Genomic DNA, 16153 nt, shown 5'->3' with positions numbered 1-16153 from the left:
GGATTTACTTGTCTAAAAGTACTTTGTAAACTCCACTCACTAAAAAAGTGGTTATGGCATTCCTCTCTTACAACCACTGATGTTCCCTACTGCTTTGGAATGTCAGCATCTATCTGGCATGTCTGGGAACAAATAGTCATCAGCTTGCTGTAACACAACATTACCTTGACAGGACTGCTGCGTACAGGAATTGCTAAAAGGTGCAGCTATGGTCAGAAGCCGAGTAGAGAAAATCATGGTGAAAACGGAGCACCGGAACGCTGGCAGGCACAGGTGAGTAGCAGACCTGAGAAACAGCTGGGAGAACTGCTGATACACACCATAACACTGAGCGTCCCAATAGGAAGCTGCTAGTCTGATAGCCTAAAGCAGGCTTGGCATTCTAAGCAATGCTAAAATCTTCAGTAGTTGTCCTACTTGAATGAAAACCTAGGATTAACAACAACTATATGTGTTAACCCAGGTAATGATCTTTTTCACACTCTATTGCATATGCTATTACAATGCAAACAGTTTAAAGTCACTTCTTATGAGTAAAGCAAAGCCAAAGCTATCAGATTAAATTGTGAAGTTTCTTACCACTTGTAATCAGCTTTTGACTAATACTGCTATACCTTGATGTCTTGGGTGAAGGAATAATACAGGAAGTAACAGATGAAACACCCACTAGCATCCACCAGCAAGTGGAAACTCCTTTCTTTTTAATGAGTAAGTTATTACTGGCAAAAATGTATTCACCATTTTGATGTGGGGGGAAAAAAGGACAAAATAAAAAGCTGAAGCAATCACAGAGTCAGCTTTAAGAATAGTCAAACACTCCTGACAACTGGGAATGTGGAAGAAAAAACAATAAAGGAGCTATGATACCACAACTTAGGACTGTTTTATGAAGGAAACTACTGCAGTGTTCCAGTGTTCAAGCACACTTGTGTATGATATAAGAAACTTCATTAACACATTTAATTACATCAACCAGACTGCAAGTATTATGTCAACAGTGTTGTACACAAATTGTTTACAAAGATTAGCTTACTGGCTGTTCTCAGAAGAGCGGAGTGTTAGGCCAAAAGTATGCCTTTTCTCTCCCAATTACATTATATAGGCCAGAAAAAAAGACTAAAAAAAAAACAAAAACCCTCCCTACTACAAATCTTCTAAGCTTTGTAGACAAATCTTGTATATACACATTTAAACATGAGTATATAAAGGTTCATACATGTCAGTAAAAAAACACGTGTGCACTGAGTAAAACAAACCAGTTCCTTCACAACCTGACTCCATTTAACAAGAGTTCTGTGGCTGAGAGAAAATTAAGCATGAAGACTAGAGCACAATTATTATTTCTCACATTCAAGAAGCAAGAGAGGCATAAAACATTAGAAAGCACCAGGTCTGGGAGTATACAAACAGAAAAGGATTATTTCCCTTAGTATTTAATTAAATTGTAGGTCCCACTGCTACAGGATGTTGTGAAGGATAAGTGGGTTCTAGAAGAGATTTAGGTGAATTCAGAGAGAACGAACAGTTCTGTCACAGATGAAATGCAATTGTCAGAACACAGCTGGGTCATGATGTATCCAAATAGCCATCTCCTGAAAGCTGGTATGGTGGGCTTGAAAGGATCACCTTTATTCATTACCTGTTTGGTAGATCCTTTCCATCTGTTCCTTGCCCCAGATGAAGACAGGACAATAGGCTTGATAGAGCTTTGCTCTGATCCAGAAGGAAAGTTCTTTATACACTCTTCCTTATTCCTTATTCTACTGAGGTAGAACTTAAGCGCAGAACTACTAACTTACCCGTATTTTAATATTCTCAAAAAATGATTCTTCAGGATTTTCTAAGTTAGTTACAGTAACACCTATAAGCTCAGAGGTTTATTATACATTACATTGAAGTTTGAGGGATTTGCTTCAAATCCATTCAAGAAATCGGGAGTAATGGGTACTTGAGAACCATATTGCCACTAACCACTCTACATTACAAAGGATTTTCTTAAATCTCAATAGCAAACTTTGTTAAAAACACTCAGCATTCTCATGGACTACACATTCTCAGTCCTAAATACCTAGAATCCCACTGTCTGCAAACTTCCATATTATTTCTGTTCTCTTCAAGCTTTAACTATCATGACTCCAAGTTATAAAGAACAGCTAGAAAAACACAGAAGCTGTAAAAGCTCACTTCCCATTACCTCTGCACTCCTTTGATAATCCTGATAACTTTTCTTGCAAATTTTGGCAGCCAAATGAATCTCATACTTGTGAAATTGTAGCTTGTTTCAGGCAGTACTCCACACTCTACTCTACTCGTATGTTTGCAGATAATTTGTTGCAGGATACATGACTAAACAGTATTCCATAATGTGATGGCATTAAAAAAATAATCATACACATTGAAAAACATAACAACACTGTTTTTTCAGTCTTACACCAAATACAATGAACCCATCTTTCAAGTTTTCTCAAAAATTGCATACGTTTGTAATAGTTACTCTGTTATGTGTTTGTAGCAGAAGCATGTGAAATACAGCAAAGGGCTTCTTCAGGATTTTCTTCTGCTGTCAGTCATTACCCTGAAAAGCAAAGCTGTAAAACAATGAGCTCCCCAGTGTTATGGTTTGGGAGACCCCAGAATGGTGTTGGATACCTACAGAGAGAGGGTCCTTAGGACCCTGACAGTCTGGAAGGGTCAGTATTCCCGCCACTTCCTGTCACAATCTATAAAAGCCAGGAAAGCAGGAAGCCAGGCCCTTCTCCCTTCCTGCTCCTTTCTCCCTGCTGGGGCTGCTGCTGGTTCCTTTGGTTTCCCACGTGCTCGCTCCAGAATCCAACCGCACTAGGTGCTGTGAGGTGCTGTGGATCTGGCCCCTGGAGCGGCCCTGTCTTTCCCATATCCCTGCCGTCCTCGAGATGGGTTTTGTATATAGATACTGACCTGTTCTTCCCCCACGTTCTACCCTTTTTCCTCATGTTGTGGTAAATCTGTTTCTAGTTTCAATTTCTAAAGTTTAAGTCTCTCTTCCTTATTCCCCTTCTATCTTCCTTTGGGATGGTGGAGGGGGGATAATAGAGAGTAATTCTGTCCTCTGGTTTTTACAGGTTCACACCTTTAATATTTAAACCAGAAGACCAAGCCATCTTATTTGAAACCTAAATCTCAATTAATAAAAATAACATCTAAGTAAATGAAAAAGCAAAAGCACTCTGATTGCAGAGGAATGCTATTTTTTACTACTTGGCTTGAAACTAATGTTAATAAATTGTTAATAATGCAGGCTCTTATTTTTGCATCAGTAACTGTTCAGTAAGCACAATATAGTTTTTGGTCTCCTAGACAGAAATTACATTCCAACTTTTTTTTTTTTTTTAAAGTAATTTATTAATTCTGATTTACATTTCTGGTAATGAAAGCATAAGATAGCTAGCTACATTACCTAAAACTGTTTGTCCATTGACAGCACAAACTGATACAACTAATACAATGAAAATTTAAGTTTCACAAACTAATTTTTGCTCCAAATGAAGTGAATAAAAATACCAATTTATGCACATTCTAAAATACTTTGCCACACATAGATCCGTAACACCTATCATCAGAAGTCCCAGTAAAATTCTTGGAATCCAGTATTTTGGTATAAATTATACTATTATTCCAAGGGGAAACTGATGCAGACAAAACCCTCACATATTTTACAGCAAAGCACTTTTCATGTAAGTTAGCACACACAGACTCTGACTGAAGAGAGTCCGCAAATGAACCCAAGTTTCTTCAAGTTGCTTTGACAATCTGGATACTTCTTCCAATAGATTTGGCTCTGATGACAGAATCTTAAGATGTAGCTGAAAATAAAAATAAGCAGTTAGTGAAACAAATATAGATAATAAATAAAATTAAAATACCAGTTTCCTCATTCTAATCCAATACTTTGCTTTCAGGAATGTCCCAAGTAAGAGAAGGACTCTTTTCCTTCAATTAATTTCCTTAATTTAATGCTGCCTTCCTTTTGCTAGTTTTTTAAGAGTCATTTTACACTGACAGAGAATCACAGAATGATTTAGATTGGAAGCGACCCTGATGGTCTGTTTGCAACTATTAATCATATCCATCCACGGGACCAGACTACTAATAGAAAGACATGATAAAAAGCCACCAGTGAATGAATTTCAAGACCTCAACCCTACCTGTTTCACTCTACAGATCTACTCCTATTTGTCTGCACTACCTGTTCTTGTGGAAGCTGCCCCATGCATTCTGTTCAATGCCAACTAAAAGAAAAAGCAAGTTGTATTTGTCCAGCATTACACTCTATCTTTAAAACCAGTCCCTGAAATACTGCTATTAAGAAATTTAGTCAAATAGTATTACATATGTCTGTGTTTGTCACAACTTCTTCCTAGTAAACTGTAACTATTTACTTTCCCAGCTGCATAAATCAAGAGTATCTTGCCCTGGTAAGCATTGGTATGTTGGAAGAGTTTCCATATTCTGCAGAACCACTTTCTCCACAAGGACAACTGCTACTGTACCTTATCACAACAAATTTCTAACTCGTGCACATCTGGGAGTAATTTCATTAGCTCTGTGATGCTTAACGGGTAACAGAAGAAGGACAGCTAACTGACATGGAAAGTAAAAGTCAGGTTTGCAATGCCTAGTAGTAAGATCAATAAAATGCCTATTTTACTTCCCAAAATACTGTGCACTGAATTATTTTCTTACTTAAGGCACAGCATATCTTAGCTTTGCAATTAACAACCATTAAAAAGTTAGGTAAGTTACAAAAAATAAAAACAATTCTAAGTAATGAATACTAGAATGAAATCTGTCTGGCATGGTCCTCTTCAAAGTATCTCTTTTTTTTCATGTTTTTCTTAACTGTGACAAGTTGTCAAATTATCCAATACATTCAGTTAGCTATTTTAAAACCATCCCTAACAAAAATCAATTAAGATCATTCTTTTGAGCAGACAGTTTACACCCTTACACCCTTATACTGCACAATCATTAATTTTAAACAAGACTACCATAAAACTTTATTAAAAAATTATTACCTTTAAAAATAGTGCAAGGTATGCCTGAGCAAGTTCAAAGTTGTACTTCTTGTTGAGCATCATCCCAATCATTCTCAAAAAGCTCAGCATCACCTCCACTGAGCCACCACCTTCAGGGGCCAAGCTCCGTAGTTCTATCTCAATATGAGATGGTCCCAAGCTTTTCAGTAAGCTAAGTGGAGGTGTATCTGTGTTAAAGCATTGAGGAATACATTATCAGTAACATTTGCAGAAAGTAATATTGCAAATTCTTCATGTGGACATGTTTATTGCAAAACGCATAAGCAGAGGCTGTTTCTTCCAAGTTTCTACTGTTTCCTTAGCTTTTTGTTTTTCATGAAATGCCACTCTGTTTAATTTACTGACTCATTGCATAGTAGAGAGGTACATCTCTAATAAGGTAGTGGCATTTTATTTTTAAGTTCATCTTGAAAAATATCCGTAACATCCCCCCCCCCCCATTTCTGTCTCTTAAGCTGAAGAAAATGTCTTACTAGCCACAAAATATTGTCATTTTACATCTCTTGGCAAAAAGAATGTACACACTTGGGACTTCAAGCAGTTACTGCAAATACGTCCTAGAAGAGACAGGGTACTACTTTTATTAGGAATCTTTACTCTTTTTACTCTTATTGACATTAAGCTAAACTGAGGATCATCTGGTGCCTCTAAGGCAATGACCACTTTTTTTAGGTGAATTCCTCCTGCTTTTCCTGGGACCTGGGGGTTGGTGGGGGAAATCTTTTTCCCTGGTAGAAATACATGCAATTTACAAACTCTACCCTCCTCTTCATAAATTTTCTTCTTCAGGATTTCTACAATCCTATCTGATCTTTGAGAATTCCATCCACTTTCTTTAAAAATGTAAAAATAAAAATATGTCTTGTTGCAAACACAGTTGTTGATTAAAACATTTAAAAATATATCTTATATTTAATATTTCTTTTGCTAAGAAGCTGCTAAGAAAAGCAACTTCTTATACTCTTGTGTCATGGTAACTACCGGTATTGGACACTGGCTAATACTCCTTGGTGGTATAAATCTGTTTCCATCTTTATTTGATTCCTATGAAAATCATTAGCTAGTTTTAAACGTAATTGTGATATTAACAATACCAAACAAATGCATTAACTATTTTTTGTGTTGTGACATTAAAAAACCAAGAATGAAATATACTATGAAGCTGGTACATAGACAATATAGAAAAGGTGACCAGCTCAGACTACGTTCCACAGTCCTGATCTGAGGTACGAAAACCTCCTGCCATCCCAGTGTTAAACCAGGATGGCTTCTAGTATACTACTATTTATGTGAACTGCCTAGTCACCTTCCTGAGTCAGGAACAAGCTCCCTGGGTTGGGATTACAGCACAGACCCTGAAGCACACCTGCTTTACAGAAGAAAGGTGGCCTGAGAGAGGTCAACAAGACCCCTGCTGTAATGCATCATGGAGTGCACTCATTCCCTGTTACAGCCAGCCTGCAGGGGCTTGGTTAAGTGTTTAAATATTCACCTTATGTTTCACCCTGAGCAGCTCCGAGGCAGCATAGTAGAATACTATCAATTGAAATACTAAAAGCACGACATAAAAGCACATCTTGTTTGTGATAGATAATAAAAGTTCTGCACACAAAATGTTTTAAGTGCAGTTGAGTAAGCTGGTTATTTCAAAAGAGTTTAACAAGGCACAGAAAAATTCCCAGCAGAACTGCCTTTTGGACAAGCTACCAGTACACTTAAATTTCTAAGCCAGCTATAGTAGCTATCATTTCCAAAAATCTAAATTTCAATGAATCTGTAGCAGCACAAGTTAAGCAGAGAAAACTGCATGTACATTCCACAGGCAACTTAACTGACTGAATTTCAAAATTATTAAATCTTAAGAGAAATCCAACAGCTTATTTTTATATAAATTATTTCTTCTTAAGCTTTAAATGATAAAGCAATGAATTAAAGCTCTAAGTTTGCTGAATGTTTAGTAAAGTAGTCCTGAAAACAGAACTTGCTAGGCATTAAATTTTTAATGTTTTAGTGAACTACCAGACTATTCCTTACTAGATTATTCCCTTCCTTTCTTACTCTACAAATAATACATAGCACCTTTTCTGGGTCAGAAGATCACAATCTCAAAAAAAAAGTGTAACAATCTTAGGAATGTCACCTTACTTTGTATGGATTTTAGCCAGAACTAGGCTCCATGCTGCAAGCAACCTGGAGTACCAATGGATTTTTCATCCAGATGGGTTATTTATGTATTAGTCAGCCTTATAACAGGTCATTCTCTTTGCCTTTGCCTCTGTACTATACTTTTTTTCTCCCTCACACATGTTACAATTCTGGTATTAGAAATCAAGTGTATAAAAATATTATTAGCATCTACATTTTTAGTGAAATGTCTTGTAAACTTACATTCATTAGTGCTCAGGGCTTCTTCAAGATGAATGTAGAAATCAGACTTCTGCGCCAATACTCCAAGGTTTACTAACTTTGACTAATCATGAAAGTACAAGAAAGTGTACATGAATATGCAAATGAATTTTTACATCTCAGATTATTTTCCTACTGACAGGATAAAAGACTTTAAGAAAGATATCATTAAAGTAAATGTGTTAAAACTGGTACTTTAAAGTCTTTAGCATGATTGCACTCAGCAATAAAAAGCATTTAAGATTTTATTCTTTTAAAAATACACTAGATAAACATTATTATATTGATTCTTGGTTTTACCTGTGTATCCTTTTCTTCCTCTGGAGCAACATATCGGGGTATAAGACCAGGAACTGTTGGAATGAAGAAAGGGGCTGACTTGGGAACTTTTGGAGGCTCTCTTGGTTTATTTTTTTTCTGTGAATTGGATATTTGAATAAAATCATCACCATTGTAATAAAAATACATGGCAATTTTCTTTGTCAAGAGTTTTAATTTTGAAAGACCATAAAATCTGTAAGGACTAAATTGAAAGTAAATATATAGGTAAGATGGTTTATCACTAAATATGAAGCTACAATTAAGAAGAAAAACAGCCCCCTCTCAAATCCTAGAAATTGTGAAAAGCATCATACAGTCTTCTACTGCAAAATCTTGAAAAATACTTGAAAAGCAGGATCAAATTTTGTGGTTAGTTAACTGCAGCTCACAGGACAAGGGAAAATATATCTGACTGTATACTACTTTTTGCACATTCTCTCTTTTTCTTTTTATGGGAATGCCCAAAAGAGACTTAGAGCCATAACCTAGAATAGCTTTAAAGGCACTTATCAGCTGCACTGTCATGGAACTATCTGCCTTCAGACAGCTACTTCCCACACTGCAGAAACAGTAATGGCAAAAGTTATGAAACAATTCCTCCTTCTCAAGGTCTCCTGAACATCCAAGGAAACAGATAACTGTCTTACATGACAGGAGAAACAAACCTTATTTTACCTCCTTCCTAAAAAATACAACCTAAATCCTACAGTAGATAAGCAATGGTGTGCCTAGTAACCTTGATAACATCGAGACTGAGGAGATTTTTCCATCTTGATTCTGGTAAAGAGGAAAGGGTCACCAGCTGCTCTCCCAGTTGCTCAGGTGAGACATATTCTATCATTTCATCACATTTTTCTTCATCTCCTGCCACATCTACATCTGTTAAAAGAACAGATATCTTTTATGAACATACATACTTAACTTTTTTAAGATTTAAAAAGATCTTTATTTTTTTAAAAACACGTGGATAACAGCTATATATACCAGTGTTAGCATAACATATAGCTGAAGAGCTAAAGAAACAATCTTTATTAACTGTATGAAATCTTGAATTTAAATTGCTAACAATTTAATATCTAAAATGCAGAACTGGATAAGCAAGATTTTAAAGATTAAATGGATTTATCTTCTTTGGCTAAATGATATAAAAGCAATTTATAGAACACCTAAAGGAAGAAAAATTGATTACATTTAAAATCTTGTTGCCTGTTTTAAAATCTATATACAGCAATCTTAGTTGAGTTAAAAATCCATAATATCTTTGCATTTAAATATGCACAATATTCACAACCTGTTCATAGGTATGACTTAAGTGGTGCATAAAAATGAAGAAAATCTCAACATTAAAGCACAACATCATGCAGCAAAGGACAGGCAGTCTGTCACTAGGTTTTCTCTAGAATTCCTACATGGTCTCGACCAAACACCTCTACTTTACCTCCCTTTTTGCAAAATATGACATGGCTGAAACCATGAATGTCACAGAAAAGCCTACAACAACAAAGAAATGTAAACTATTAATAGCTCTGAGCATCTAAATTGGAGCTTCACCTATGCTTAGGACAGAATGTGAGTTAAATAATCCAGCCAGAATCAGTTTATATGATTAAAACATTCCAAATTTTGGGATGAAATCCTGTCTACATAAGTACCTAAAATAAGGACAAGTATAACAAAATAGTCATAATCAACTATGTTCCTTGCTCTTCTATCCAGTCAATAGTTAGGTATGTTTCTCCTCCTCCTCCTCCTCTAAACGTAGGTACTGCTAAACTTGGGCAGACAGGATCACCATCTAGAGGCCTTCAGAAGAACAGTAATTTCTACTAAATGTTACAAAAAATGCAATTTAGGCCTTTCTTTCACTGGGAATTCAGCACAGGTACATGGCATGTCAGCTGATCCCAGATCTCTTGCCAACAAGACAATATACAGCAGTGAAACTACCATGGCATGCAGGGAGAAAAAAAAAATGGAAGGGAAGTGGAACAAAGAATTAATCCCCTTCCCATCACCAAACAGTAACATTAATTTCAAACTGGCCTCACATATGTCAAAAGAGAAGTTATTCACACAAGTCTGGGGTTTAAGAAGGCTAGCATATAGCACAGGTGTTTTATTAACTACAAAATCTCCTTGAATATGTGGAGATCATCACGATGTAGTTCTTAACATCTGAACATACAAGCCTGACTAGGTTTTAGTAAATAATATTAGCATATGAGTAAGTATGCCACAAATGGTAGAAGCAACAGAAACAGTTCTGAGAAAAATGCTAAGAGACAATGATTTTTCACTGAGGAAATAGACTGTCTTCTATTTGAAACAGAATAACAAACTAAAAATAAAATACAATTTAATCTGAAGATCACCTTGCACAGGGCAGGTGCTTGGGCGTGTCACCATTGAAGGTTCATAATCTGCTGGAAGGGGCCGTAAACAGACAAGTGAATACAGAGAACGGTTTGACCTAAAAAATAAGAAAGGCATTTTAAAAACCATTTTCAGGTGAATGGGAACAAGTATTTTTGAAATAATTTTTCCTGCAGTCTAATACTACTGCACTATGGCAATTCACCAGGTTCTATTCAACATTAGTTTTTTTCATCTACCACATAAACAAGAAATAAAACACAGAGATACATATGATCTGAAAGTCTGAAACACAAACGTTATGTGGAAGTGAAAGTTGCCAAGAATGCTTAACACACATGGCATTATGAAGTATGATTACTCCAGTAATTGACAGTTACTGTATTTACTTGAAATTGCAAAATTGCCTACAAATGCTTTCTTTGCACTTAATATGTACAATATATTTTGCAAACAAATTATTAATACTGTTTTCACAGAATTTCAGAGGAGTACATTTAGCAAATTTTCTTGAGGTTTGGAACATGCACACAAGTCATTCTGGCAAATGATGTTTTCTGCCAATACAAGCCATGGCAAGGTAAAAACATTTTGCATTACTCACAATGAAGCACCTTTATTAAGCATAGAAAGGCCTAACAACTGAACAACCCTTAGGCAAAACTACACTTAAGGAACGTAACCTGAAAGACTTACCTATCCATCAAAACGAAAAAACATCCAAAGCACTCAAAAGGTGTATTACTTCAGTACTGGACCTACCCAGTCATTTGCTTTCAGGCCTTATTAGGAAGAAACGAAACTAAAATACATTTTACATCTGTGCTGATCTACCATTACTAAACAGAAATAATCACAACTTCCATATTCTACTAAAAAATATCAGACAATATGGTATATCACGACAAGAAGAGAAGCCCTTCAGAATACTGTATGTGCACTAACATTTCAAAAGGGGTAAAAAAATAGTCAAGGAGAAACTTTAGGAATGGCATAACAGTAATTATTTAGAGTAAGAAAGAAACTTTTAGAAAAAGAGATAGCTTAATTATCAGAGAGATTTCGAGATTTACAAAACACAACAATACAGAATACATGTCTTAATTATAACAAGAGAAAACCACGGAAATTATACTTTTGCAGAACAATCCTCTATTTCCAATAAAGATGATTAAAGGAGTGGTTCACCATTTGAGATTCTGTGTAGAAATTACATACTCACCATAAATAAATTCCGAGATCATCCACATGTGTAGAAGCTAGAAAATCTCCTGTAGGAGACATAGCAAGGCTCACAGCTGCAGAGTCTACCAGAAAACAATCTATAAGGCTAAGGAGAGAAAACACAACAAAGAAATGCTCAGCAGAATGAACTTGTGTATCTATGCACATCTGGGTTACTGGGCAAATATGACTGAATGCAAGCAGGACACTGAAGTATGCACACAAACGAGTGCATTAGAAGTACTAAAATATGGCATAAACCTAGCAAATGAACAGCACTGTACACCACTCACCTCTATAAAACTCTCTAAAATCACGTGAAGCTGGTACATTTATGCTACCTTCTTAAGAAATGCAGATTCTGTGGAAAAAATTATGAACCATCTGTCCACATTCAACTCCTAATTCTAAACACTAACAATTTCTGTGGCTGTACATTTCATGCTTCCAACCACTGCTCTGCTGCTCTGACTTCAACCTTCAATAGTCTGCCCTTAATTGTCAATTCCCTCTCTGAAGATACTTTACATATAAAGTTTAACACTAGGACCCAATATTCCTAAAGTAAAGAATGAAGCATACACTGCAAAACTTTATTATCTGCAACACTTTGTTTCAACATTACCCTATGTCAAGAATACCATGTGTCCCAACTGGCTCCACCAATATAAGGGGCCAGATAGGATCCATCCAAGGGTACTGAGGGAGCAGGCTGAAGTGCTCATCAAGCCATTTTCCATTTACCAGCAGTCCTGGTTAACTGGGGAGGTCCGAGTAAACTGCAGACTGGCAAATAAGATACTCATCTACAAGAAGGGCTGGAAGGAGGATGTGGGGAACTACAGGCCTGCTAGTCTGACCTCAGACTAGCTAAAGAAGGTCATGGAACAGAGATCATCGACAGTGCCATCACGCAGCACATACAGGAAAATGAAGTGATCTGGTCCAGTCAGTGTGGGTTGGTGGAAGACAGGTCCTGTTTGATTAACCTGATCTCCTTGTATGACAAGGTAATAGAATTGGGTAGGGAAAGGTTGTAGGTGTTGTCCACCCAGACTTTGGTAAAACCTTTGACACCATTTCCTAAGCATTCTCCTGGAGAAACTGGCTGCTCATGGCTTGTAGATATGGTGCTTAGGGACATGGCTTAGCAGTGACTTGACAGAGTTTGGTTAATGGTTGGACTTGATGATCAATTATGCAAATAGAATATACACAAGTCCATGGGCCCTGACGGGATGCACCCAAGAATGTTGAGAGAGCTGGCTGATGTTATTGCCCTACCACTCTCCATCATTTTTGAAAGATCATGGCAAACAGGAGAGGTGCCTGAGGACTGGCGGAAAGCCAGTGTCACTTCACCCTTCAAAGAGAGCAAGAAGGAAGATCCAGGAAACTACAGACCAGTCAGTCCCACCTCCATTCCTGGAAAAATGATGGAGCAGCTCATTTTGGAGGTCATCTCTAAGCACACGGAAGAGAAGAAGGTTATCCGGAGTAGTCAGCATGGATTTACCAAGGGGAAATAATACTTGATTAATCTGATAACCTTCTATGACGTTGTGACTGAATGGATTGACGCAGGGAGACCAGTGGGTGTAGTCTACCTTGACCTTAGCAAGGCTTTTGACACAGTCTCCCATAACATCCTCATAAGCAAGCTCAGGAAGTGTGGGGTAGAAGTGAGACGGATTAAGAACTGGCTACACAATAGAGCCCAAAGAGTGGTGATCAATGGTGCAGAGTCCAGCTGGAGACCTGTAACTAGAGGAGCCCCTCAGGGACCAGTGCTGGGTCCAGTCCTGTTCAACACCTTTATCAATGACCCTGATGATGGGACAGAGTGTCTTCTCAGCAAGTTTGCTGATGACACGAAGCAGGGAGGATTGGCTGATTCACCTGAAGGCTGTGCAGCCATTCATTGAGATTTGGACAGGCTGGAGAGCTGGGCAAAGAGGAACCTAATGAGGTTCAACAAGAGCAAATGCAGAGTCCTGCACCTGGGAAGGAACAACAAAATGCACCAGTACAGGCTAGGAGGTGATCTGCTAGAGAGCAGCTCCGCCAAGAAGGACCTTGGAGTCCTGGTAGACAACAAGTCATCCATGGGACAACAATGTGCCCTTGTGACCAGGAAGGCCAATGGTATCATGGGGTGCATTAGGAGGAGTGTGTCCAGAAGCTCAAGGGAGGTTCTCCTCCCCCTCGACTCAGCCCTAGTGAGACCTCACTTGGAATATTGTGTCCAGTTCTGGGCTCCCCAGTTCAAGAGGGACAGGGATCTACTTGAGAGAGTCCAACAGAGGGCTACAAGGATGATTAAGGGACTGGAACACCTGCCTTACGAGGAAAGGCTGAGAGACCTGGAGCTTTTCAGTCTAGAGAGGAGAAGACTGAGAGAGAATCTAATTAATGTCTATAAATACTTGTCGGCACGTACAAGCTTTTTTCACTTGTGCCCTGTAATAGGATGAGGGGCAATGGATTCAAACTCAAATTCAAATTCAAAGCACAAGAAGTTCCACCTCAACACGAGGAAGAACTTCTTTACTGTGAGGGTTACAGAGCACTGGAACAGGGTCCTCAGAGGTTGTGGAGCCTCCATCTCTGGAGACTTTCAAGACCTGTCTGGACACGTGACTGATCTGCCCTAGTTTTGGTCCTGCTCTGGCAGCAAGGTTGGACTCAATGATCTTTGGAGGTCCCTTCCAAGCCCTAAGATTCTGTGATCTTAAAGATCTTACCCAACCTAAACAATTCTATACTTTCCACTAGGTAAAAAACTGGCTGGATGGCAGGCCCCAAAGAATTGTGGTGAATGCAGTTAAATAATTTTGGAAGAGAAAAGGGGTTGGAAAGACGAAGTTCAAGCAGAGCGTTTATCTCCCTCCCATTTACACTGGAAAGAAGATACTGTCCATCCTGTCCCATTTTACACTAGTGTCATCATCTTGTAAGAACAGGCAATTGTTTGTTAAGATTCAATCCACTTTTCATAGTAAAACGAAAACTTTTAAAGTATACAAAATTATTTACCAAATTAAATCAACAAAAGTAGTCATCAAAATGAAACCATTCAGTTCCAGGTATGACCAGAGCTGCACACTGCATGGCAGTACTTTAAATTACTGAAAATCTATCTGATGTGCTGCTAAATAAATGAACTTGAACTATCAGAACTCAAAGTTACTTTTAAGACTCAATTTGTCAGTGTTCCTGAACTTCTTGTGTGTACTCCTGTACTTCTTAGCCATATCTCATTCTGGAAGACTACTTCACAGTGGATCATAAAAGAGTGTTTTTGGCAGTTGGAAGAATCCACAAATGAAAAATTTAATCAAAGTAAAGGCTTATTGTATTGCCAAAATGAATGTAAGAACAGGCTTCTATTTATAAGGCCAACTGGAGTACTTCATCCAACTCTGGGGACCCCAGCACAAGACAGATAGGAAGTTAAAGCAGGTCTAGGAAAATGATCAGAGGGCTGGAACACATCTCCTATGAAGCCAGGCTGAAAGAGGTGAGGTTGTTCAGCCTGGAGAAGAGAAGGCTCTGGGGAGATTTCTTGTGGCCTTTCAGTACTTAAAGGGGGCCCATAAGGAAGAGTGAGAGAGATTTTCTAATAACGTCTGTAGTGACAAGACAAGGGACAATGGTTTTGAACTGTGTCCTTGTTTGGATACAATGATGGGATGTGTTACAATGAAGGGGGTGAGACACTAGAATAGGTTGACAAGAGAAGTTGTGGACAACCCATCACCTGGAGTGTTCAAAGCTAGGCTGGATGGGGCTTTGAGCAACATCATCTACTGAAAGATGTCCCTCTTCATGGCAAGGGTGTTAGACTAGATCTTTGAAGGTCACTTCTAACTCAAACCATTCTATGATTCTATTAATACTTCAGCATATCAAAAAGCAATTCAACTTTAGCAATCTGTTGCCATTTAGCTTATAGTGCTGCTTCCAGACATAGAAAAAATTCAAACTCATTCACACTACACGAAAGCTCTGGGTTTCATCATTAGATCTTCAAGACATTGTTACTCTGTATACCCAGAAAAAGGCACACATTGCTATCACTGCACAAAAAACTCAAATGCTGTATACTGAGTTGTTACACCATGCACAACTTTCAACATCACATAGTACAGGCTGGTGCCAGATAATCAAGCCAGAAAGCTTTTTGGCACTTAAATGTGCCACTTAACAGACAGAAAGGAAATTAAAATAAATTTCTGCTATGTTTTCAAACTAACTTACCATCCAGAGGGAAGGTCCCAAGTCTTAATGGTACAGTCCATTGATGAAGTTATTAGCCAACGACCATCAGGACTGAAAGTCTAAAACAAAATAGTCAATGTAATGGTATAACTGACTAGTCAGTCCCTACAGAAGGTCCTGTTTTACACAGTTCAGTATTAGATTGCTCTTCAACACCCAGATGGTGTTAAGAGATGGTCTGGCCATAAAGCAAAACTTACTCTACCTTATTGAAAGGGAGAAAAGGACAAAAATGGAAGCTACTTTAGAACAGGTTTATATGTAAGGCACAGGATACATCTGGCTCTTAGTAAAAGCACTTTAGTGCTCTGCTTTTATGTTAATGATGAAAATCACTGAGGAAAGGTAGAGGTAGAAAGACTTACTAGCACTCAGATTTAAATAAAAAGCTAAAAACTATTTCAATGAAAACTACAAAGCACTATTACACAAGATGTAAAATAACCAGTGCATTGCATAATCTCAGATATGGT

At 37.8% G+C, this 16153-nt stretch overlaps 1 protein-coding gene across 1 annotated transcript in view; it reads right to left on the bottom strand.

Moving 5' to 3' along the window:
- Nucleotides 1-3364: 3364 nt before the first annotated feature.
- Nucleotides 3365-16153, bottom strand: part of WDR36 (WD repeat domain 36) — a 32555-nt gene continuing 19766 nt past the window's right edge. Inside the window, exons 16-23 of the mRNA XM_051643087.1 lie at nucleotides 15660-15739; nucleotides 11398-11505; nucleotides 10175-10272; nucleotides 8539-8681; nucleotides 7782-7898; nucleotides 7464-7545; nucleotides 5055-5242; nucleotides 3365-3842 (exon numbers count right to left, since the gene is read on the bottom strand). Coding sequence (XP_051499047.1) covers nucleotides 3693-3842; nucleotides 5055-5242; nucleotides 7464-7545; nucleotides 7782-7898; nucleotides 8539-8681; nucleotides 10175-10272; nucleotides 11398-11505; nucleotides 15660-15739 — 966 coding nt within the window. The 3' untranslated portion in view covers nucleotides 3365-3692. The remainder of the gene's footprint in view (nucleotides 3843-5054; nucleotides 5243-7463; nucleotides 7546-7781; nucleotides 7899-8538; nucleotides 8682-10174; nucleotides 10273-11397; nucleotides 11506-15659; nucleotides 15740-16153) is intronic.

This window comes from Apus apus, chromosome Z (assembly GCF_020740795.1).
Source record: "Apus apus isolate bApuApu2 chromosome Z, bApuApu2.pri.cur, whole genome shotgun sequence".
NCBI classification, from domain to species: Eukaryota; Metazoa; Chordata; class Aves; order Apodiformes; family Apodidae; genus Apus; species Apus apus.
Note: the sequence above shows the minus strand (reverse complement) of the source record. Positions and strands in the feature narration are given on the sequence as shown.